This window comes from Cricetulus griseus, chromosome 7 (assembly GCF_003668045.3).
Source record: "Cricetulus griseus strain 17A/GY chromosome 7, alternate assembly CriGri-PICRH-1.0, whole genome shotgun sequence".
Lineage (NCBI taxonomy): Eukaryota > Metazoa > Chordata > Mammalia > Rodentia > Cricetidae > Cricetulus > Cricetulus griseus.
The window spans coordinates 109,021,510-109,046,704 of NC_048600.1; the positions used below are offsets into that span (position 1 = coordinate 109,021,510).

The window sequence follows — 25,195 nt, forward strand, 5'->3', positions numbered from 1 at the left end:
ATCAACCTGGCCCTCAGTTTCAGCATACATGGTTCTTATGACTCCCTGTGGCAACACAAGCTATGGACATCATCACAGACTCTAGCTACAGCAGGTTCACAAACCCAGACATGGCCCTTGGGAGCAGCTTGGTTCCAGATGTCACCATGCCCCTGTGGCAGGCAGGACAGGCCATCCAGATCATATGACCCTCAGACATAGACATGGTCTCAGGTAGCTGTCCAGACCCCAAGCATCCACACTGCCCTCAGACCCTGGCTGCTGCTGGGCCATGAACCCAGACATGGTCTTAGGCAGACAACACCATGGCCCCGTTTGGCATTGCAGGCCACCCAGATCAGCATGGTCTTCAGAAACCAACATGGCCACAGGTTGCAGCCTAGACCCCAAGCATCTGTATGGCCATTGGTGTTCCCAGGGGCCACAGATATCAGCATAGACCCCGGCTGGGGTAGGACCACAGACTCAGCTATCATCCTCAGTAGCAGCCTGGGTCCAGATATCACCATGGCCCCTGGTGGCATTGCAGGCCACTTAGATTGGCACCACAGGTCACAGACTTCATCACAGACCCGTGATAGGACCACGGTCAGGTCAATATTCTTTTAATGTTGCCTAGATAGCATTCAGTATCCACACAGTGAGTAAAGAAGTTCCATTGTGCCCTGCTGTGCACTCATTGCTCCCCTACCTCCCCCCCCATCCCCACCCCCCGCAGCTGCAGTACTGCGGTCAGCTGCCAGTAGCCCTGACTACCAGTCTGAACCAGGCTGCAACTCCTCTAGGCAAGGACACTGGCTATGCATGTGAATTGACTCTACACAACAGAACCAAACAAAAATGTATGGACCATGGTGATGCTAGAAGTTTCTGATCACATCATTTCATCTTGGAGTGTGTTTTTGAAACAGGTTCTCTCTGTGTAGCCCTGGCTGTCCTGGAACTCATGATGTAGACCAGGCTGGCTTTGAACTCCCAGAGAGAGAGAGATCTGCCTGCCTCTGCTTCCTGAGTGGTCATTAAAGGTGTATGCCATTATCTACTTTTATTTTTGCATTTATTTATGGTGTGTGGGAAGGGGGGCACACACCCATGGAGGTCAGAGGACAGTTATATCAGAGTCACTGCTCCCCTTCTATCATGGGGGGCTTAAGGAATCAAACTCAGGCTTGGCAGCAAGTGCTTTACCCACTGAGCATCCCGATGCCTCCAGCAGCCATTCTCTGGATGGAGGGTCCCAATCAGCATCTCAGCTCAGATGAGTGGACTGAGTTGTTCTCTGTGCAGATGCTTTATAAGTGGGAGGGGCACCCCGTGTTTAATAACCGCTATGTCGTCTCCACTGCCCTGATCAGGAATTGGCCCATTTCTAACGTCTCTGAATGGAATAGCTCAGTGACTGAGCTATTCCTATCTCCTCGATCCAGCTACCAGCTGGTTTGCTCCCTGCTCCTCTTGTTAGGAGTCTTTCTTTGGTATCCCTAATGGATACCAGTCCTACTATTTTCGTTGCCCAAGCCAGTCTGTTTTGGTTATTGAGTTTCCTGTTCCTCGCACCTTTAAGTGGAGCACTGGAGATGGTTCTTGAAGTAGTGGAGAGCGAGCTTGAATTGGACCTGAGCATTGGTGTTGACGCGGTATGTGTTATAAGACTTCTCCATGGCAGCCACCTCTGCATCCTTACTCCACGGCGCATGTGATTGGTGCTGTACACTGACATCTGGGCAGGAGCCCACCAACAGGCTCCCCAGCCCATCAACAAAGAACTCTGCAAAGAGAGGATAAATAGGAGACAGAGCTGCAGCCAGCCAGGCTTCCCGCCCACACTTGAGGAGAGAGCTCCTGGTTCCTAACCACAGGAAAGCTCCCCAACTCTAGCGGGTGCTGGAGTTGGAAGGGAAGAAACAGATGACCTCCTTTCTCAGGAGTGTGGACAGAGGCACCATTGAGTTCCATTAAGTGTGGGCTCTGGAGTGGGAGCGGCAGGAGGACCCCCTCCCCACTCCCTGCATCACCCCTCCAAGCCTCCCACCTGAATGAGCCACGCGTTGCAGGCGGGGATCAAAACCAACTCTTCGGAGTTGATCTGTGTGAGCCAAGAAGAAGTTTACAACACCGCTGGTCACCACGCATCTGGGGAAGCCATCGAGGGCCTGGAACCCTCCCCACCTCTGGTGAAGACAGTCCCCGTTCTCACTCTGTTCCAATAACAGTCTGAACTGGAACGCATTTCCCTGCACACTGCCGCCCACCTAGTCAGCAAACAGAAACCTCGGTCTGAGCAGGGTCAGAAATCACCCTTTTAGGAAGCCTCTCTGGACATCCTCCAGTAGGAGAGAAGTTATACTCTATGGAGCCGGTTTAATCCCAGCACTTGAGAGGTAGAGGCAGGTGGATGTCAGTGAGTTTGAGGCCAGTCTGGTCTATGGAGCAAGTTCCAGGACAGGCTCTAAATCTACAGAAAAACCCTGTCTCAAAAAAAAAAAAAAAAAAAAGGTGTTCTCTATGACTCTAGCCTCCAAAGGACTCTCAGTGGCTCTGCCATGTAGCTGGTGCTGGGGGATCACTGAATACCTATCTCCACATGCAGGCACACACACACACACACACACACACACACACACACTTGCTTTGTAGTTGAGGCTGGCCTGGAACTCCCATCATCCTGCTTCCACCTCCCATGTGCTGGGATCACAGGCATGCGCTACCACACACAGCCATATATATATATATATATATATATATATAATATATTATATATTTAGGGTTTGTTGCTGTTGTTGTCTTTGAGACAGGGTCTTCCTCTGTAGACCAGGCTGGCCTTGAATTCATAGAGATCGTCCTGCCTCTGCCTCCACAGTGCTGGGAATAAGGGTGTGTGCCCCCAATTGTGTTTTTATATTTAAAACAGATGTTGTGGGAGGTGGAGAGAGGTGGATCAGAGGTTAGGAGCACTTGTCCTTGCAGAGGACCTGAGTCTAGCACCCACATAGCAGCTCACACCCATCCATAACTCCAGTTCCAGGGGATCCAACATCTTCTTCTGGCCTCTGTGGGTACCAGGCACACTCATGGTGCACAGATATAGATGCAGGCAAAACAACTCTACACATAAAATAAAAATAAATCAACCTAAAAGAGAATTTTTTAAAATGTTGTGACCGAACAAGAGCACAGTTCTCTTAAACCTCATGCAGTCCCAAGAAAAGAATTAGAAATGATGTATAAATACTTTAAAAACTGGTGCTGGGGGATCACTGCTGCTTTAAACTGCTGCTTTAAAAACAGAACAATTGTGAACTTTTTAGTGTATGGTACAAAATTGCTCAAAGAAAGCAATCGAGGAGTCAAAAGCAGAACTCACGCGCCCTCGCCCCTACTGCAAGCCCCTCTCCTGCCTCATCCTTCCCTCTTCTCCCCCAGACATTGGCATTCCTATTCTTTCTCCGTCCCTCTTCCCTACTGCAGATTGCGGCCAGCTGAGCTCCGCCAGTGTCTCTTACCACATCCAGTTCAGTTTTTTCCAGGACATCCACCAGCACCTCAATCTTGGTGTTGTTGTCGAAGAAAAAGTCATCATCCACCCAGAGGACATATTTAGTGGTCACCTGTGAGATGGCTAGGTTCCTACCAGCAAACCAGCCCTGCAGGTGGCATGGGGTTGGATCAGCAGTTGTCATCTGGGATAGGGCTTCCTGAATTCCCAATGGTCAGGCTGCCTCCCACCATGGGTAAAGTTGGAATCTGTGGGGATTCCACAGTTCAGGCAAGGCTGACAACTGCTGGCTCAAAAGAGTCCAGTGACTTTCTGGATTCAGAGACGGAGACAAAGGGTAGGAAGTCCCAGTGGCCTCTGGGAATAGACTGGAGTTCTTTTTCATCTCAGTTTCCTTCTACTTCCTGGGAGATGTGGGTTTGGGGAACATCTGCTATCAACGATATCCTTCCCTCTTCTATCCTTGGGGGAAGATGGGAGGGAAAGAAGGAGGAGAGGAAGCAGGCAAAGAGGGGAAGCCTAGCTTGGGCACAATCACAGGGAACAAAGGTCTGCTGTTACCCCTATACACCACAATCAGATGCCAGCTCCTGTAAGTTACCTAAAGAACCCCTGTCAATTTCCACACCAAAGAGGAATGAAGATGGAACAAACTAATATTTCATTAATGTGGAAAAGTAATATTGGTCCAATTTCCCTCTGCATCTGAACAAGAGAAGCTCTGGTCCCTCTTTGCACAGGACTCCAGTTCATAGAGAAGACCATGAAAGCAGCTGAATCTGGGGTCCTCCTGTTCTGGGAGCTAGATGTCCCCAGTCTGAGGGGGATATACCTTCCCAAAGGGCATGAGGTAATACTCCATGTAGTCATCTTTAATTTCCAGGGGCTCCTTGCTGTCATCGGCCACAATCACGGTCAAGTCTGGGTAATATTTTCGAATACTCTGCAGCAGTATCTTAAGCTTGTGGGGGCGGAGGAATGTCTTGGTGGCAATGGTCACCAGGTTCCTGAGCTTCCTCTCTAGAGAAAAATTGAAAAGTGCATGCTGGAACCCCACTCTGGATTTGCTCTGTTCAGATGGATTTGCTTTGTTTTGTTTTCTGCCAGGCCAGGGATTGAATCTTGGGGCTCATGCATGCTAAGCAAACATTCAACAACTGAGCTACACTCCCGTCATCTGATGGCTTCTTTCTCCTCTGACCTGTCAGCGTTGGGGAGAATTTGTCAGCTGCACTGGGAAACAAAGACGTTATATGTATAATGGCAGTCTTTCTTTGGACTGCCAGCTCCCAAATAATGACATGGAGACTTTTTGTTAATCATAAAAGCTTGTCCTTAGCTGAGGCTTTTCCCAACTAGCTCCTATAACTTAAATTAACCAGTTTCTGTTAGTGATCGTTCTGCCCTGTGGCCTGTTCCCTCTCCTCAGTGCTGGATGCCCAACTTCCTTCAGCCATTCAGATTCTTCTGCCAACTTCCCTTCTCTCCCAACAAGTCCCACCTATCTTCTCCTGCCTAGCTATTGGTCATTCAGCTCTTTATTAAACCAATCAGGTGTCTTCTAGAGGTGAGGTACAACAGCAGAGCCTCTTCACCCTGTGTGTTCAAATATCCCTCAACATTATAAGGTTACCCAACTAGGTGAAATCTCTTCATCCCTGGTTGGCTTTGCCCTACCAGTTTCCTGATCTCTGGATTCTTCATTTCCTGCTCGTCTGTTGGCAACCCCCTGTGTCCTGCTTACATCTTAATAATAGAAGTCCCATAAGGGGTTCCAGACAAAAGATTCAGACCCCAGGAAGAGAAGAAGAGGTCTAAAGGACTTGAGACCTACCCTTGCCATCAGTTCTAGGAAGAGCTTCCTAGGAGAAACCCCCTTGGCCTCTATCAGGGAAGCACAGTTAGAAAGAAGTCCACATGAAAACCAGAGGACCTGGACCAGGTTGTTCACCTTAAAGCATGTGACTCATAAAAATAAACAAATAAAAGGCCACTGGACTCAGAGACGCAGGAGAGATGCTCAGCCACTCAAATGTCAAGTCCCCCAATTCACATCTGCAGAACCCACATAAATGCTGGGAGAGTGCGGCATGTCGCCTGTAATTCCAGCCTCAGAAAATGGATTCAGGGGATCCCAGAGTAAGCTGGCCAGGGAGAGAGTGGAAGTATTGTCACGCTCTGGCTTTGACTGAGAGACCTTGTTTCCGTGGAGGATGACTCCAAACATTCACCCTGGGTCCCCATGTGCACATCATGCTCATGTACACACGCTCATGTGAGCCACCTACACACCTGTGCTGACACACATGGAAACATGTGCACACAACGAGTACAACACACAGCCACATAAAAATGGAGAAAGGACAAAAACAAAAAGCTTGGAAAAGAGAAAAGGATCAACTTTTCCATGGAAAAGATACAAACAGCTGGAGCAGTGAGTGCCAGCTGCTCTTGCAGAGGACTTAGGTTCAGTTCAGAGCACCTACCTGGTGGCTCACAACCACCTTTAACTGCAGTTCCATGCTCTTCTAGCCCCCATGGGCACTAACTGAGCACATGGTGCACATACATATATGTAAGCAAACACACACACAAAGTTAAATACATTTTTAAACAAAGATTCTCTAGGTAGTGGTGGTGTGTGCCTTTAATCAGGAGGCAGAAGCAAGTCGCTCTCTGAGTTTGAAGCCAGCCCGGTCTACAGAGCTAGTTCCAGGACAGCCAGGGCTTCAAAGAGAAACCCTGTCTCAGGGGGAAAAAAGATTCAAACATCATTCGTAGCAAAAATTCTTAGTGGATAAGTAGAAAACTGAAAGCAGAGAGGTAAATAACAATGGAAATGCACTGGGCAGTGGTGGGGCACGCCTTTAATCCCAGCACTCGGGGCAGGGGCAGGTGGATCTCTGTGAGTTCAAGGCCAGCCTGGTCTACAGAGAGAGTTCCTGGACAGCTAATGCTACACAGAGAAACCCTGTCTCAGAAAAACCAAAGCCAAACTGACAAACTAACCAACCATTGGAAATAGAAGGAAGAAGGGAGAATTCTTTCCCTGAAACACATTTCACACGGAAGCATGCATGGCATAGTGCTAGAATGTTCTTAAAGTCAGGAGCAAACAAAACTGCCTGCTATTATTCAACAACATGGTAGAGACTGTAGCCAACTATGACACGACAGGTATCTCAGTTACTACTCTATTGCTGCAAAGAGACACCAGGACCAAGGCAACTCATACATGAAAGCATTTGATTTGGGGGCTCGCTTACAGTTTCAGAGGGTTAGTTCATGACCATCATGCCTGGAAGCATGTCAGCAGGTAGGCAGACATGGCAAAGGAGCAATATCTGAGAACTTACATCCTGACCCACAGTTGCAGTCAGAGAGAGAGAGAAACCCCGACTAACCTCTGAGAGTGGGCCTGGCATGGGCTTTTGCACACTCAAAGCCCACACCCAATGACACATTTCTTAATCCTTCCTAAACAGTTCCATCAACTAGGGACCAAACGGTCAACTATATGAGCCTATGGAGGCCATTCTCACTCAAACCAGCACAGCAAGAAAAAGAAAGCAATTGTAAATATTGGGAAGAGGTGATTCTAATCGTTTTAGTCTAAAGGAGGGTGCAGGGTTTAAAAGGCACTGAGAAATGGGCTGAGATTCATTCCCTACACACACACACACACACACACACACACCCCTCACCATGAGGCAAACTGTGGCACGCTCCACTGCCAGGACCCCTTCTGGGATAGCAGTGTGACTGTCAAATTGACAGCTTTGAAATCGTGTAGGTTTTTCCAGACAAGTTTAACTGCCATAGGTAGGAAAGCCAGCCCTGAGTATCACTGTTCCATAGGCTGTGACCCTGGACAGCATAAGAGATGTGAAGAAAGCAAGCAGAACACTGACGCTTACTCCTTTCTGCTTCCCCAGTACAGGCACAGTGTGAAAAACGGCCTCACATTTCTACACTTACTTCCTTGCTGTGACAGACTGAACCCTCAAACCATGAGCCAAATGAACCCCTTTTCCCTTAAACTGCAACGAGGAAAATGACCTTTAAAACCATTAGACAAATCTTTCCTTCATTTTGAGAGCAAGGGAGGGAAGAAGAGAGACAGGGAGAGGGAGAGAGGGATAAAAAGAGGGGGGGAGGAGAAGCCAAGAACTAGGAATTCTGACTCACACCTGCAATCCCAGCACTTGGCAGGCAGAGGCTGGAGGATGATGAAGTCAAGACCAACCTAGACTATGTAACAATACCCAATCTCACAAAATAAAAAGCAAGATCACTAAAAGAATGAATATTTATAGTCTCAACATTAAAAAAAAAATCACTTGAAGCTGGGATGATGGCTCGGTGGATAAAACACATGTTGCGCAAAGGTGAATTTGTGAGTTCAAATCCCCAGAATTCATGTAAAGCTAGGCTCAATAACCATCGCTGTAATTCCAGGGCTCCCAAGGTGAGATAGGAGGTGGAGACAGGATAATCTGTGGAAGGTTGAGGGCCAGGACAATACCTGAGATTGTCCTCTGAATTTCATAGTCCCAGTCTGGCATGGGTGCACATGCATGCACATGTTCATGTACACACACACACACACACACACACACACACACACACACACACATGAATACATACATACACACATACACGCATAAACACACTCACACATACACGCATAAACACACTCACACATACACACACACACTTGCATACACACACGCATACACATACACACACACACATAGACTCACACATACACACACACTCACATACATATACACACACATCAGTAATTGTCTGTAATCCACCACTCACAAGGCTGAGTTCAGAGGATTACCAGGTTAGCCTGGGATAAATATGAAAGAAAGGGATGGAAATGACTCTGTTGGTAGCATGCCTGCCTAATACCCCCAAAATTCTAGGTTTGATCCCTAGTAACTGAGCATGGTGGTGTGTGCATAAAATTCCAGCACTTGGGGAAATGAGGCAGGAAGCTCAGAAGTTCAAAAACACTCTCATTCTCAACTATACACATAGTTTGAGCTCACCCTGGGGCACCCGGGACCTTGTCTTGAGAAAGGGCTGAGGCGACTGGAGAGATATCTTAGCAGTTAAGAGCACACACTGCTCTTGCCAAGGACCAGAGTTTGGTTCCCAGCACTTATGTCAGGTGGCTCACAGCCACCTACACACCCAGCTCTCAAGACATCCAACCTCTGGCCTTTGTGGGCATCCATACACAAGTGTGGTGTCAATTAAAAATAATTAAAATGGGGGCTGGAGAGATGGCTCAGAGGTTAAGAGCACCGACTGTTCTTCCAAGGGTCCTGAGTTCAATTCCCAGCAACAACATGGTGGCTCACAACCATCCGTTATGAGATCTGGTGCCCTCTTCTGGTGTGCAGAAATACATGGAAGCAGAATGTTGTATACATAATAAATAAATAAAGTCTTTAAAAAATAATTAAAATGAATTGTAAGGAAAGAGTGATCCTTCTGTTTTAGTTACTTTTCTATTGTTGTGAAGAGACACCATGACCAGGGCAGCTTATACATAAATCATTTAATTGGGGGCTTGCTTACATTTTCAGCAGGTAAGTCCATGGCTGTGGTAGTTTGAATGTAATTGCCCCATAAGCTTACAGGGAGTGACACTATTGGGAGGCGTGGCTTTGTTGGAGTAGGTATGTCCTTGTTGGAGGAAGTGTGTCACTGTGGAGGTGGGCTTTGAGGTCTCATATATGCTCAAGCCACACCCAGTATCTCAGTTCACTTCCTGGTGCCTGTGTAAGATGTAGATCTCCTAACTATCTCTCCATCACAAAGTCTGCCTGCACTGCCACGCCCCACCATGATGAGAACGGACTGAACCTCTGAACTGTAAGCCACCCAATTTAACTTTTAGCTGTGTCTCTTTACAGCAATAGAAACCCTAACTAAGACAATGACCATCATGACTGGGAGCAAGACAACAAGCAGTCAGGCATGGCACCAAGAAGTAGCTGAGAGCGTACATGTTATTCACAAGTGGAGGCAGAAAGAAGCAGAGACTGGGTCTGGCATGGACTTTTGAAGGCTCAAAACCCACTCCCAGCGACACACCTCCCCCAACAAGGCCACGCCTCTAACCCTTCCCAAAATAGTTCCACCAATTTCGGACCAAGCGCTCATTCAAAAAGCCACACCCTTTGAACTTCACCCAGCCTGATGCAATCCTTAAGCCCCAAAGACAAGAGCCTTACCAGGTCCAGGGTCATACAACTTGGGTACAACAGGTTGGTTGATGGTCACTGGAAACTTGGCCACTGAGGACTTGGACTCCAGACTCACTGGAAGGTAAAGAAAGGTAAGAGCCCAGGCAGTGTGAGATCTGTAAAGATTCTGCTGCCCTGAGAAACGCTCCGCTCTGCTTCAAGGCCAGCAGCTGCAGGGAGAGTCCTGAATGGGAGGAGACTGAGGATCCATGCTGCAGGCTGGGCATCCTGGCTCCTGCCTGTGCATTCCTGGGGCAACCTGCTGTAGGGACATGCTGCTGGGACAGGCTGGAGACTCAAGGATCTGGATTAAGATTGACTCTGCCATGACCTGTCTGAAATGGGTCCCTCCATCAGCTTCTCTAATGACAAAACCAGAACAGTAATATCCACTACACCTTATCACACAGGGTCATTTTCTGAAGGGAATGCTTTAAAATCTGAAGGTAGGAGGATGTGCACAATAGCTATGGAGAATAACCTGGAACATCTAATCCTCCTGGTTCCACCTCCCAAGTGCTTGGGTTTTAGGCATAGCACCCCAATACCCAGTTTTAGGTGGTGCTGCGGATCAAACCCAGGGCTCTGTGCATGCTAGCAAAGGCCTCTAATAACTAAGCTAAACTGTTGTCTGTTCATACTGCATTTCCCCCATTACCGTGCTATGCCAGCTACTAAAAACAAAACAAAACAAAACAAACAAAAAAAGGAGGCTGTCTTAAAGGTCGCAAGATTTTTCTCCCAGGAGTTTCTGTAATGGGGGGAGGGGTGTGGAGAGAGACGGGGAACTGGGTACATTCTCTCTTTCCATGAGTGCTCAGGACAAGATACTGATGCCCAGGCTGGTTGGGCTGGTTGCCTTCTCAACAGAAGCTGAGGCAGCTGTAGAAGCTGCAGAGGAGTCATCAAAACGGATCAGCAGGTAAAGGTGCTGGCTGCCAAATCCGGTGACCTGAGTTTGAGCCCTGGGACTCACACAGTAGCAGAGAACCAACTCCTACAAGGTGTCCTCTGACTTCCATGTGCCCCCGTGGGTATGTCCATGCCCCCCAATAAACAAATGGATGGAATTTAATTAAATAAGTGAATATAAAAGTTGCAAATAGCTGGGTGGTGGTGGCTCACGCCTTTAATCCCAGCGCTGGGGAGGCAGAGGCAGAGGCAGGCGGATCTCTGTGAGTAAGACCAGCCTGGTCTACAAGAGCTAGTTCCAGGACAGCCTCCAAAGCCACAGAGAAACCCTGTCTCGAAAAACAAAAACAAACAAACAAAAAAGTTGCAGATAAAGGCTAACGGAACTAGATAAGGTTAGCCAGGCACAGTGATGTATACCTGTAATCCCACCCACCCAGCATTATGGAGGCTGAGGCATAGGAGTTGAGAATTTGAGGCTAGCCTAGGATATGCAACAAGATCCTGCCTCATCTAATGAACAGACATACAAATAAACAAAAAATAAGCCTAGTAGTGTGGTGGTACACACCAGCAATCACAAAACTTGGAAAATGAGGGCAGGAAGACCTGGAGTTCAAGACCAGTCAGTCACAACTACATAAGAGAGTTTGGGATATCCCTGGCTACATGAGAGCCTGTCTCAAGAAACAACAAGGGGGGCTAGAGAGACAGCTAGGAGGTTAACAACACTAGCTGGTCTTCCAGAGGTCCTGAGTTCAATTCCCAGCACCCACATGATAGCTCACAACCATCCGTAGTGAGATCTGGCACCTTCTTCTGGCCTGCAGGGACACATGCAGACAGAATACTGTACACATAATAATAAATAAATAAATTTAAAAAAAAAAGAAACAACAAGACTAGGGATGTAACTCAGTTGGTAGAGTGTTTGTGTACCACACAGGAAGTCCTCCTGGTTTTGATCCCCAGCATTGCATGAACCTTACTTGGAGGTACATGCCAATCATCCCAGCATACAGGAGGTGGAAACAGGAGGGGTACAAGTTCACATAGCATAGGTACAGACCACTGTGGTGACAGCGGGGGATGGGCATGCATGCCTTTAAGTTACTGCAAGGTCTACTTCCCATCTCTTCTGTTCCTGTTTGCTTCCTAGCGAGGGACTCTTAGTTATCACACAGCCCCACCATGCTATGCTGCCTCACCACCAGCAGAGAGCAAAAGGGCCAGCTCACCATGAACCGGAGCCTCCAAACCTGTGAGCCAAAGGAACCCTTTCCTTTTCTATGTTTTTTGTTTTGTTTTGGTTTTTGGTTTTTGGAGACAGGGTTTCCCTGTGGCTTTGGAGCCTGTCCTGGAATAGCTAGACCAGGTTGGTCTCGAACTCACAGAGATCTGCCTGCCTCTGCCTCCCAAGTGCTGGGATTAAAGGCATGCGCGTGTGCCACCAACGCCCGGCTTCCTTCTCTATGTTATCTCAGGTATCAGCTACAGTGACGGAACGCTGACTTGGTGTCTGCCGTGTGCGAGTCAAGCCACGTCAGTGATCATTCTCAAGACACTCCATGGGGTCAGTGGCAACAGGGGGACACTCTTGGGTTCCATAAACAGGAAGATAAGTGTCTAGGCTTAGAATCTGGCACACGGGAAGAATCTCTGGAGCCTGCTGGCTTCCTGGAGGAGGAAGATTCTAAGAGGAATTGGTGGTGTGTGCCAGCCCCCTCAGTGTTTTGCAATTAGAAGACAGACTCTCACCCATGTCCACCTTGTGGAGCTGGTACTCCGTGCTGGTGTATGTCACGTACTGCAGGATGAATCCCAGGAGCTTCTTGTCGCTGGTGGAAATGGTCAGCTGCTTTTGGCCTCTGCCCTGCACCACATTGTCTGGGACGTCAGCAAGGGTGTTTAGTGTCCCCAGAGACGCTCTCAGAGTGACCTGGGGGTAGCGTTAAGAGTACTCATCTTATTGTGCAGCTGTCAGTTACCCCTATCCACTTCTAGAGGCTCTTAGTCTTGTCCAGAGAAACTCTGTACCCATGTCACTGTAACTCCCTGCTCTCCCATCCTCCAAACCCTGATTCTACGTCCCATGGAGGAGCAACCCCCATTAACAGGAAAGGCAAGTACCCAGGATGGCCAGCAGGGGGCAGAGCACCCAGAGTGGAAAAACTCATCAGGAGCTAGCTAAAACAGGAAAGGGCTGGCTATAAGGGAGTAGATGCTTCAGCTAAGGCCCTATCTTCACCTCCAAGACCTAGACACTCATGGATTATAGCACTCATTCCTGAAAACAGCTTTATCTTTGGGTTTATGGAATGCATCTCTTCAAGACTTCTAGATTGTTTCTTCTTCTTCTTCTTCTTCTTCTTCTTCTTCTTCTTCTTCTTCTTCTTTTTCCTCCTCCTCCTCCTCTTCCTCTTCCTCCTCCTTCTCCTCTTCCTTCTCCTCCTCCCCCCACCTCCTCCTCCTCTCCCACCTCCTCCCTCTGAGATGTTGTCTATGTTGCCCTGACCAGCCTTGGAACTCTACCTTCCTAGTAGCTGGGACTACAGTTGGGGGCCACTTTGCCTTGCTCCCAATCTGTGTTACTGATTTCTGTTTGTCCATCACTTCCTCTTCCTCTCTCTGACATCAAATAGGAGCTTTCCAGGACTTGGTTCTGGGTCCCTGCCAGAAAACTTCATCCATCATCAAACAGATATCATCCATTTTCAAGTGGCTTCAAAATGTTTATCTCAGCACAATTTGGTGGCACATGTCTTCAGTCCCAGCACTCTGACATCTATGAGTCTGAAGCTAGCCTAGGCTACATAGCTAATTCCAGGTGAGTCAGGGTGAGGCAGTGAGAGACACTGTCTCAGAAAAAATAGTGAAACAAAATGTTTTTCCCTGGCTTGCCCCACTGCTTTAACCCTGTGTGGAGGCTTGAGTAAGAAAAGCTCCCAAAAGCTCTAGTGTTTGAATTCTTAGTCCCCAGTTGGTGGAACTGTTTGGGAAGGATTAGGTGGCCCTGCTGGAGGTGGTGTGTCATAGAGGCAGGCTTTGAGACTTCAAAAGTCTCCCAACATCCCCAGTGTGCTCTCTGCCTCTTGCTTTCAGTTTGAGATGTTCGATCTCAGCTGTTCCTGCCCCAATGCCTTTGTGCCACCATCATGGACTCTAACCCTCTGGACCTGTAAGCCTAATTAAAGCTTTTATAAGTTGCCTGGGTCATGGTATTTTATAACAGCAATAGAAAAGTAGCCAAGACAGAAATTGGTATCATGTTCATGGGATATTGCTGTGATGGACCTGACCATATCTTTGAAGCAATGTGGAAGATTTGGGGCCATTGGACTAGTAAGGTGGATAAGTGCTGTAAGCAGAGCTTAGTGCGCCATCCTAGTTGAAGCTTAGAAGACAGTAGTGCTGGAAGCTATGTGGATTGTGGAAGCCCAGCTCAAGAGGTTTCAGGGAGAAACAATATTAGCAACTGAGCTAGAGAGAGTCCTGTGGTAATTTGGTAAAATCTGCTTTCTGCCTTCATTCTAGGAACTTGCCTGAAGCTAAGTCTAAACATAATAGACTAATTTCTTCAGCAGAGAAGACTTCAAGACTATTACTGATTCTGTCATGTGGTTATTAGTAACCACTCTTAAACAGGCCTGCAATGAAAAAGAGCAAGTGGGCAAAAAGAAATACAAAATGTCCAATTTGAAGAGAAAAATCTCTAATCCCAGCACACAGAAAGCAGAGGCAGGCAGATCTCTGTGAGTTTGAGGCCAGCCTGGTCTACAGAGCTAGTTCCAGGACTGCTAGGGCTACACAGAGAAAATCTGTCTGGAAAAAAAAAAGAGAGAGGTAGGGGGGAGAAGAGGGAGAGAGAAGGAGAGGGAGAAAGGGAGGAAGGGAGGGAGGGAGGGAGGGAGGGAGGGAGGGAGGGAGGGAGGGAGAGCCAGGAAGCAGTGTCCTTCCATCGACTTCTGCTTAGGTTCCTGCCTTCACTTTGATGATGCACTGTGATATGGAACCATAACTGAAATAAGCCCTTTCTCCTCAAGATGCTTTTGGTGGTGGTGTTTAGCAAAGCAATAGAAGTCCTAACCAAGACACCCTGCTAGGAAGGCTCAAAGGCAGCTGAAACTAAGTATATTAAACACTAAATCACAGAGTTGGAGAGATGGGTCAGCTATGCAATTACAGGGACCAGAACATGGGGCCCAGCACCCACAACACAAACTGGGCATTCTGTGAATGTCTCTAACTCCAGCTCTGAGAGATCAGATGACTTTTCTGACCTTCATGCATGTGCCTGTACACGTGCGTGCACACACACACACACACACACACACACACACACACACACAATTCTAGGCCAGGCATGATAACCTGAGTTCAATTCTCAGCACCAAAAAATAATAAAAATAAATGATATAAAATCTGCTGAATTGTTTCATTGCTAATAGAAACTGCTGTTGTAAGCCCATCACTCCCTGTCACGCTAGTGTGGAAAGCACCTGCTTCCATTCCAGCTCTCAGGTGCCCAAAGACTGGCCATTTTTCTTTTTCTTCGTTTTTTGCTTTTCTGTTGTTTTTTGAGACACGGTTTCTCGGTGTAGCCTTGGATATCCTGGAACTCTAAATGCTGGGATTAAAGATGTGGGCCACCCCTCTTCCACCCCCCCATCCCCCACCCTCCTATCCCCCACCCTCCCATCCGGTACCCCTGGCTAAGAGTGACCATTCTTGCTCTGCTACACTCCTCCCACCTGCAGCCCACCTGGGAGCAAGTCCTGCACATAATTCTACCTGAAGCTGCAGCAGGAAGCAAGCTTCTGCCCATCCCCACAATTCTAAAGACTACATTCGTTTCTCAGATCTTCTGTTTTGTTTTTGGTTTTGGTTTTTTTGTTTGTTTGTTTTTTGTTTTAATTTTTCGAGACAGGGTTTCTCTGTGTAGCTTTGGAGCCTATCCTGGCACTCGCTCTGAGTGGACTGGCCTTGAACTCATAGAGATCCGCCTGCCTCTGCCTCCCGAGTGCTGGGATTAAAGGCGTGCACCACCAATGCCCGGCTTCTCCAATCTTCTGAAACAGGCAGGCATCTTTATGGGACACCGGCTAGGTTATGGCATCCCTGCTGAAAACTCCAGCTAATCAACAGAGAACTCTCTGAGAAGCAAGTCCATAGGCCATGAGGATACGATGCATGCACTCATGCCCACACCACAATCAGGCACGGACAAGCCCATAATGGAAGGGGCTAAAAGCATGGCTCAGTGGTAGTGTGTTTACCCTGAATGTGTAAGGACCTGGATTATGAGTAATGAGAAATCAGTTATGAGAAAAATGGCAGGGACGGGATGGGAGGGCTTGTGTGGGGAATGGAGGAGGCCTCTGGGGAGCTGCTCCTCATTCAAACCTACTGTCCTCTCCGCTCAGTCTGTTGGGGTGGAGAATGCAGATCTCACTGCTCAGCTGAGATAGCACAGTGGGTAAGAACGCTTGCTGGATAAGTGTCAGCACCTGAATTTGAGTTCCCAGTTCCCACATAAAAAAGTCAGGCAACCCCAGAAATGGAAGAAGATGGGTGACAGACAGGAGGCTCATGGGGCTTGCTGGCCATCAGTCCAGCTAAAGAACAGTGAGCTCCCCAGTGTCTCAAGGGAATGGATAGAGACCACAGTGGAAGACAACAATGTCCATCCGCACACACACTCCAAGCTTCAGTTCCCAGGGCCCTTTTGCAGGTTCTGGATGAGATTATCCATCACCCAGCACATATCTGGTCCTGAGACCTCAACCCAGAGCTATGCTGAGAGGGGCATCCTGCACTATTGTCATAGGCCACACAGGTAGCAGCCAGGAACGTGGCAGCAGCTTCCTCCAAAAGCAAAAACAAACACAGTGGTGGCTTTGAGCTTTGTGTAGCTTTGCAAGTCCTCCCTGCAGCCACTGTAAGACTACAACATCCCTGTGCAATGCCCCCTTGTCCCACTTTGTGTTCATCGGGTGTTTCAGCTGGATAAGCGATAAGGCTTGGTTGAAGGCTGCGATTAGCCATAGCTATAAGGCAGTGTCAAAAATGCCAGGATGGGGACTCTTACCTCATAGACTGGGGCATACGGCCCTTCATACTGGAGACCTACAAGACACAGGAGAGACAGAAAAATTGTCTGAGAGGACACTGACGCTCCCTAATACACTTCCCTATCTTCGAGTCTACATATCTGGAGAGCTCACCAAGCGTCATTTTCTACCAGTTGGCCTACACAGTCACAGTCCCCATTCCTAGGGCTGTGAGATGGCTCTATGGTCTCAAGCACACATGGGTCAAAGACTTCTAGTGCTCACACTCAGCTTTGGGTTCTGTGAACTTACACAACCCCTTCCAGATGGTCCTGTTACTGAAGGGAAAGCAACAACGGAGACATTGAATGGCCCTTAGGTGAATCTGGGAATAGCCGCACTCTCAGAAATACAAGTACAGCTTGCTAGGAGGTGGCTAATGCTAACTATCCACCTGACAGACCTAGAATCACCTGGGAGAAAGGCATCTGGGCGTGTCTGTGAGGTGACGAGAAGACCCACCCACTGTGGGCAACACCATTCCCTAGGCAGGGGATTCTGTACTGTGTGAATGGATAGAGTAGGATGAACACCCCTAACATGCATGCGCCCCTTGCCCATTTCTACTGACTGGCCGCACACATACTGTGACTAGCTGCTTCAAGTTCCTGATGCCTTGATTTCCCCACCATGACAGACTGTAAACTGGAACTATTAGGTAAAAATAAACCTTTCTCTGAATTTCTTTTGTCGGGTGTTTGATCGAAGCAACAGGGAAATAAACTAAGACAAGGGAGTTAGTGGTGAATGGATATAACATTTCAGTGTGTGTGTATAGTGTGCATTGCAGGTAGAGTACTTTCCTAGCATGCACAGTGCCATAACCCGGGGCATGGTCGTGCATGCAAGTATTCCCAGTACTCAGGTAGTAGAGGAAGGTGGGTCAGGAGTTCAAGGCCATAGGTTTACATAGTGACGTGTGGATTTGGAGGCCAAAACCTCATTAAATCATATTTATGTATTTTTAATTTTTCATTAATTTTTTAAATTTTATATGTATGAGCGTATTTTGCCTACATGTATGTATGTGCAGGGCTTTTGGTTGGTTTGGTTTTGGTTTTTTGAGACAGGATTTCTCTGTGTAGTCCTGGCTGTCCTGGGACTCACTCTGTAGACCAGACTGGCCTCAAACTCACAGAAATCCCCCTGCCTCTACCTTCCAAGTGCTGAGATCAAAAATGTGCACAATCCCCTCCTGGCTGGTCAGGATATTTTATCTGAGTAACAGGAAAAAGACAAAGCAAACACCAACGACACCCTCCAAGGTTTTCAAGTTCTTTGTGATGGTACTACTTGAAACGACCAAGTAGATTAATTTAATATTATCTCATTAAAAATAAAAAGCACACAAGAAGCAGGCCATCAAGATGGCTCAGCAGTTAAGAGTGCTTGCTACACAATCATAAGGACCTGAGTTCACGTCCCAGCTGAATATCAATCCTACACATGCCTATTATCCTCTAGAGCTGAGGGATGCAGAGACGGGAGGATTGCTGGGACTTGCTGACTTCCAGTCTAGTAGAGAATTATGAGCTCCAGAAAACCTGCCTCAAAAGGAAAAGGCGGAGATGACAGAGGGCACCTGGACTCCATACACAACTGCATGAATTCATGTACTATATACTCACACGGACATACATAGATGCATAAATATTTTTAGATAAACAAAAAATCAAATAAATGGGTGTTATTTTTTTTAAAATAAATGAGTTATCCAAAATGTAAAATAATTTTTAAATGGCTACTCAGAAACATCAGGGTTCAGGGTATAACTCATAGGTACAACACCTGTCTAAAGCCTTGGGTTCAATCAACAGTGCTCTCCCTCCATGCAAAATCTATTAGTTATTTCACAAGATATAATTAAGTGTAACTTCAGCTTGAAAGGAAGGCTGGCAAGAGGAGAGGTAAGAAAAGGGAGTTTTGACTGGCCCAGCCTCTGCTTGGGTTCAGGTCCTGAGGCCAGGAAGGGGCCTCCGAGCAAGGAAAACTTCTGAACACCGAGTAGATTGCACTCAAGTGGCTCCGAATAGCCCAGGCCATCTTTATTTATACTTAAACAGAGTTTTTCTTACCAGGGTTACTTGAACAGTTTTATTATTGGCTTCTATTTTTGACTTTAAGAAATACATCACAATTTAAGAATACATCGTGATCATTATGAAAACTCCCATTGCTCCCCTTTATGCTTCCCCAATACACCTTCCCACCCCCTGCGTGACCTTGTTCGAGACAATGAGTTCAGCATCTGTGCAGGCTTAACTAAATATCAAGCCAGGCATCCTGCCCTTGCAGGGTTCATGTCAGCTGGCAGCTATTTGTGGCTACAAAGTTAAAATAATAGACATGGGCACAATGCTTTAAAAACAATGATATTCAAACCCAGACAATTCTTTCATGTCTGCAAGACAAGCTTTATACAGTTCCCTTTTCTATAAGAGGGTCCCATGCCTCAATCTCTCTGTAAAAGGCAGGTTTTGAGAAAGCACTCTTTTTCCCCATCTTACTATATCATATTTTCCCCACCAGGATAAGCTCCTAAGTATGGTAAAGACGGATCTATACAGCCCATATTTCCCATTGCATTTTTCCATCAGAATACACTAGATCTTATCATTGTCTCTATATGATTGTTGTCCAGGGAACTTACTCTCTTCAGCTGGCACTCCGTGTATTCCTAAGGCCTTTTCCCTATTCTGTGTATGGGTGCCCTACTCTCCTTTCCAGAGCTGTGAGAACAGCTAATGTTCCAAGTGTTGTTTTCTCATCTGTACCTAACTTCTCCAATGAGTCAGAAAAGTACCAGGATTAGGAGTTGCAGTTAGTAATTCCAGATAGGAGATTTAAGAAGCATTAACCCCCTGCTGAATCTTAGGGGAAAATATTTGAAAAGGAACGGAATTCCCAGAGGAAAGTACAGCTGGTGCGTGAGTGACTGACAGTAAAACTAAAAACCACCTAGAGAATCACCAATATAATGAAAGAAAAAAAGAGCCTGCAAGCTGCATGACTTTTGCAAATTCCTACCCTGTCCCATGGACTACTGGTCTTTTCCAAGTGAGAGATCATTTCCACAGGTCCCTTGCCCTGAGAAAACCCACTGGACAGGTCATGTGCTGGTTTGAGACGAAGCTGTGTGACTCCCAACAAGGTTTAGCTGCCACTGGACCAAGGAGGCTGCTTCTCCCTCCCCTTGCTCCCTGTGGAAGGCTCGGCCACAGATCTGGTACCTGCTCACCGTCTATCCCGGACACTCACTCTCATCACACCCATTAGCAGTGAGTTTGGATAATTTGGATCTTGCTCATGGACACTTGCTGAATCCCATGTGCCACTATCACCAGCTAAACTCAGGTCTTTTCCATGGCTCATGGTGGGGGCTGTTTGCTTCTAGATGCCAAGAGCCCATAGCAGGGGATGATCCATAAGATGGTCCAGAGTCCACCCACCACTTCTGTGGGGAAAATGCCTGCAGTCTCTCCTGTCACTGCCACACTTGAAAAAGCAGGTGACGCTCAAGATGGGTGATTCAAAAAGATCCTGTGAAGGGCATTTTGTGCTTTATTGTTTTATTTGCTTTAATTTGGAATGTTTGAAATTGGGGGGTGGGGTGTGTGTGTAGCTGAAGCTGGCCTTGAATTCCTAATCCTCTTGCCTCAGTCTCCTGACTGCTGTGTGATTACTGGTGTGTGCTGCCACACTGAGCTTAGAAAGGAATTGAATTGTTATTGTTATTTTAATTTATATTTTAAGGTTTTTTTTTGTTTTTTTTTTTGGCTTTTCGAGACAGAGTTTCTGTGTAGCTTTGGAGCCTATCCTGGCACTCCCTCTGGCCTCAAACTCACAGAGATCTGACTGCCTCTGCCTCCCGAGTACTAGGATTAAAGGCATGTACCCCCATCGCGACATATGGACGTATTTTAAGTTTTTTATGTTATGCATATGGAGTGTGCGGGGTGGGGGTGGTGAGGTACATGCATGCCACGGCTTGTGTGGGATGGTTAAAGAGCCTGAGGAACGTGGCTTTCTACCATGTGAGTCCTGAGATTAGACCTCAGGTGTCAACCCTGGTACCAGAACCTTTACTTGCCGAGTCACTTACTCTTCCTGTCCTAGAAGGGAGTTGAACTGATACAGCATTCTTTTCAAAACACCCTCTCTGGAAATGGTTCATCAATTCGCTCTTGATGCTAGAGGACCTTTGAAAGTCAATTATTCCCTAAGTCTCAGCATCAACCCCTTGTAACTGAAAAGGAGAGTCTGGGGCTGTAGCTCAGTGGCAGAGCATTTGCCTAGTACATGCAGAGGCTTTGGGTTTGAATCCCAGCACCACAGGGAAAGTTCCCCAAGGGTCCCCAGAATTCCCACCTTTGTATTATCTTAGAGCTACAGGGAACCCACATATGCAAAGAGAGGTTTTGGGTCGTGGAACTAGGGAGTCTGCCAGAATGAAATCCCATTAAGCCCCCTGCATTTTGCCAAGTGCGCAAACACCCAGTGAACGACTGGCTTCTACTGCCTTCCCCCTTTTGCTTAAGAAGAGCAGAGCATTTCCTGAAGCCTCTTAGGATGCAGACGCACCTACCTGGGATGAGAATTGTGTGCAGGGGCATCACCTCCACTCCATGGACTGGGTATCCAAAGGGGAGTTTGGGCGGAGCCAGTATAGGTGGTGGGCGGGGCAGCCCTTTTCTTCAGGAGACAGCAAGCATGAAAGTCAGTATACGAAACAAACACGTTTTAAAAATCACCCTCGTAATCGACAACAAGTGAAATTGTCACCTGCTCATACACAGACATATGACTTAAAAAATAAAAAGTAGGGGCTGGAGAGATGGCTCAGCGGTTAAGAGCACTGCCTGCTCTTCCAAAGGTCCTGAGTTCAATTCCCAGCAACCACATGGTGGCTCGTGACCATCTGTAATGAGATTTGGTGCCCTCTTCTGGTGTGCAGGCATACATGCAGGCCAAACACTCTACACAAAATAAATAAATAAATCTTTAAAAAAAATAAAATAAAACATAAAGTAAGTCTGGATGAAAGAATATCTTCATCCCTGACAGACCAGGGGATGTCTGCTTCCTGCAGTGGAATATATCTATGCCTAAAACAAGCATCATAGACAACGTAAGCAGGAATCAAGGTTCACGTTCTAGCCAACTGGACCTGCATAGGAAGCATTTCTCCAAAACCTCTCGGCTTTTAGTTACTTTTAGAGGGGCTGTCACAGCTCCATCTTGCTAGTCTGAGACTGGTCTTGCCAGGAAGCCCAGGCTGGCCTTAACTTTACAATCTTCCTGCTTTAGCTTCCCACGTTCTGGGATTGCAATTAACTACTACCATGCCCAACATGTACAAAATCCCCTTCAGTAAGAACCAGCCAGAACTTATTTCAGTCCCTCTTCAACCAACAATCTCAGCATCAACCCCTTGCAACTGAAAAGGAGAGTCTGGGGCTGTAGCTCAGTGGCAGAGCATTTGCCTAGCACATGCAGAGTCTCTGGGTTTGAATCCCAGCACCACAGAGAAAGAATTGGGGGCAGGGAGTAGAGTTCTCGCCTAGTTCATAGGAGGCCCTAGGTTCAGTCTCCAGCGCTGTCAAAAGATAAAAAGTGAGGGCTGGAGAGATGGCTCAGAGGTTAAGAGCACTGGCTGCTCTTCCAGAGGACCTGAGTTCAATTCCCAGCAACCACATGGTGGCTCACAACCATCTATAATGAGATCTGGTTCCCTCTTCCGGCATACAGGCATATATGTAGGCAGAACACTGTATACAAGATAAATAAATAAATCTTTTTAAAAAAAGATAAAAAATGACACATTTTGCACAGAGCTGGCACACAGTATGTTCCCAGCATATAAAGTCACCTCCTGTGCTGGCCTGGGTACGTAGTGTCACCATCATGACTGAGCAAGTGGGACCGAGCTCTCTGTTTCTTTTTCTCTATTGGTTTTATTGAAACGTTTTATGTGCACAAAACCCTCCAAAGCTTCCCAGAAGGACTCTATTCTCTGTTGACTTCCTTTACTTATTCCCAACAGTTCCTCCCATGGGCACCTCAGGAGGACGAGGTCCAAACTTTTTCCCTTAGGGTTCCTCACTCCCTCAAACACTTGGAGTGCATGTTTGTTCCCCCAGGAGACCGAGAGCCCCCACAGCCTGTGGCACCTCCTCTGGAAGTGTTCAAATTCTGCCTGTCTCCTGGCAGTCACAGCTGGGAGGTCCTTCTTGTTATAGGCGCCCTGAAAGTCGTATTTTCTTTGCAGTTGGCCGGAGTTACAGTCGCACTGGTTTTTGGGAAAGAGCCTAAAACAAGCAAGAGAAGCAGAAACATGTGATGGGAGGGAGGGGACCTTAGCCTTAATCTTGTGTGACACTCACCCTGAAAACCTCTTTTCCCACATGGCTCTCCTAATTGAGTTGACACCCTGGAACCACCCAGCAATGACCCCTCACAGAGACAGGTAGAGAGAGGTAGGAGGAAGGTAAGGACTGAAGACTCTCTCATCTTTCTTTTCTTTCTTCTTTCCCACCCCCTTCTTTTTAAACACAGTGTTTCTCTGTGTAACCTTGGAGCCTGTCCTGGAATTCATTCTGTAGCTCAGGCTGGCCTTGAACTCACAGAGATCTGCCTGCCTCTGCCTCCCAAGTGCTAGGATTAAAGGCGTGTGCCACCACTGCCCAGGTCTTTTCCCTTTTGAGACAAGATCTTGTCTATGTGGCACAGACTGGCCTCAAACCCATAGCAAACCCCCACCTCGTCTCCTGAGTGCACCACCAGGCTCAACAGCCGTCTCTTGAACTATCCCCTCCACCTAGCTTCTTTAAATCCAAGAGCCACAGGCTTCAATTGGCAGGAAGTCCCACCAGGGCAGATGCCAGGAGGCAGCATCTTCCCCATGAGTTTGTACGATTTCTGGGTGCTGTGGAGGACAGAGACCGGATCCCACAGCCCACACCCGGTCTGAGAGTCACTTTGTGTAATCAGCACCTGTCCAGAAATGCCCACTAGGCCTAGGGCCCCTCAGAGGAGTGGGGAAAAGACATCAATGGAGACTTCAGTGAGGCCAGAGCAGCCAGAGCCTCACCAGACACCATCGTAGGTAAAGAGGTTCCTCAGGTCCTTCTCAGGGAGAAGTTTCAGCGCGGGGACATGCGGTGCAGGCTTCAGGAACTCTGGCTGGAAGCTGTGGAACATTGCTTGAAGGGACTCACTTCTGAACATAAATACAACAATGGCAAGTCCTACAATCATGAGGAGCCACAGAAATCTGGAGCTGGCAGGACACACACAGAAAAAGAAAAATGCATTAATAATTTTGATCTTAAGGAGCTGGGAAGATTGCTTATCAGTAAAGCTGCACACAAGGACCGGAGCTGATCTCCGGCACCCACGCAAACAGCTGGGTACAGTCATAGATGGCTAGGTGGGTTGAAAGCTCTTGCCATGCAAGCCTGAGGACTTGATTCCCAGAATCCACCTGTGGAAGGGCTCGAACAACTCCCACAAATTGTCCTCTGACATCCACACTGGAGCCATGGAATTTGCACATATACACGCACACTCAAAATAATAATACTAATTTTTTTAATTTATGCTTTGAGATAGGTTCTCATCATATAGCTCTGGCTGGCCTGGAGTCCAGTGTGTGGATCATGCTGGCCTTGAATTCATAGATATCTGCCTGCCTCTGCCTCTCATAATGGGTCTAAAGGTGAGTGCCAACACTTTCAGATTAATAATTATCTTTTTTTAAAGTTGAGTGTATTGGTGCAAGCTTGTAATCTCAAGATAAGCAGGAAAACACTGGAGGATCTTGGGGCCTCACTGGCCAGTCAGTCTAGCCTAATGCTGCACTCCAGGCCAATGGCAGGTTCTCTTAGAGAAGGTGTAGAGTGTTTCTAAGGACAGCTCAGAAGCAGAAAAGGGAGTGGCAACAAAAGGACTTGGGAAAATCCCAAAGTGAGGGATGGGCAAAGCAATCTCAAGGGGGTGGGCACAGGGGCTCGTGTATTAGCCACTTTTGCATCAAGGTGATGAAATGATTTGTAAAGAGCATGCGAGGTGGGGCTCATTTGGCCCCAGTTTCAGAAGTTCAGGGCAAAGGTGGCCCAAGGAGGTTTCTCACACCACAGCAAAACAGGAAGTTGGGAAAGAAGAAATGTAGAATTCTGGTTTTCTCATTTTTTATTTTTTGTTGCCCCAAACCCAAGGGTCAGTACCACCTACATCAGAGCAAAAGGGTGTCTTTTGTTGTGACACCCTTCCTAGGGAGAATAGAATAAACACCTGTCTACTCTAAATAGGGAATGACAATGGACCAGCATAATGATTACACCAAAGTCCTACTTGGTGAACCAACGGATTTTTCACCACTATAGGGGAGAGGTTTCTTACAGGAGAAGAGA

The 25,195-nt window shown here is 47.3% G+C and overlaps 1 protein-coding gene across 1 annotated transcript; it reads right to left on the minus strand.

The window, feature by feature from the left end:
• Positions 1-1,559: 1,559 nt before the first annotated feature.
• On the minus strand, positions 1,560-24,056 carry B4galnt2 (beta-1,4-N-acetyl-galactosaminyltransferase 2). The gene is made up of 10 exons (XM_035447833.1): positions 23,875-24,056; positions 22,955-23,092; positions 21,370-21,476; positions 16,763-16,800; positions 12,433-12,613; positions 9,751-9,837; positions 4,329-4,516; positions 3,504-3,644; positions 2,033-2,252; positions 1,560-1,768 (listed from the first exon to the last, which is right to left on the minus strand). The coding sequence occupies exons 1-10, from the start codon at positions 24,039-24,041 to the stop codon at positions 1,560-1,562; spliced, it is 1,476 nt and encodes a 491-aa protein (XP_035303724.1). The 5' UTR covers positions 24,042-24,056.
• Positions 24,057-25,195: the final 1,139 nt, after the last annotated feature.

What these genes read in the sequence shown, in the direction of transcription:
- B4galnt2 (XM_035447833.1), bottom strand. Translation starts at nt 24,041, where the DNA reads ATGATTGTAGGACTTGCCATTGTTGTATTTATGTTCAGAAGTGAGTCC. An exon ending in GCACACAATTCTCATCCCAG is followed by an intron (nt 16,801 to 21,369) that starts GTAGGTGCGTCT and finishes TGTGTCTTGTAG; the next exon opens with GTCTCCAGTATGAAGGGCCG. An exon ending in CGTATGCCCCAGTCTATGAG is followed by an intron (nt 12,614 to 16,762) that starts GTAAGAGTCCCC and finishes CGCTACCCCCAG; the next exon opens with GTCACTCTGAGAGCGTCTCT.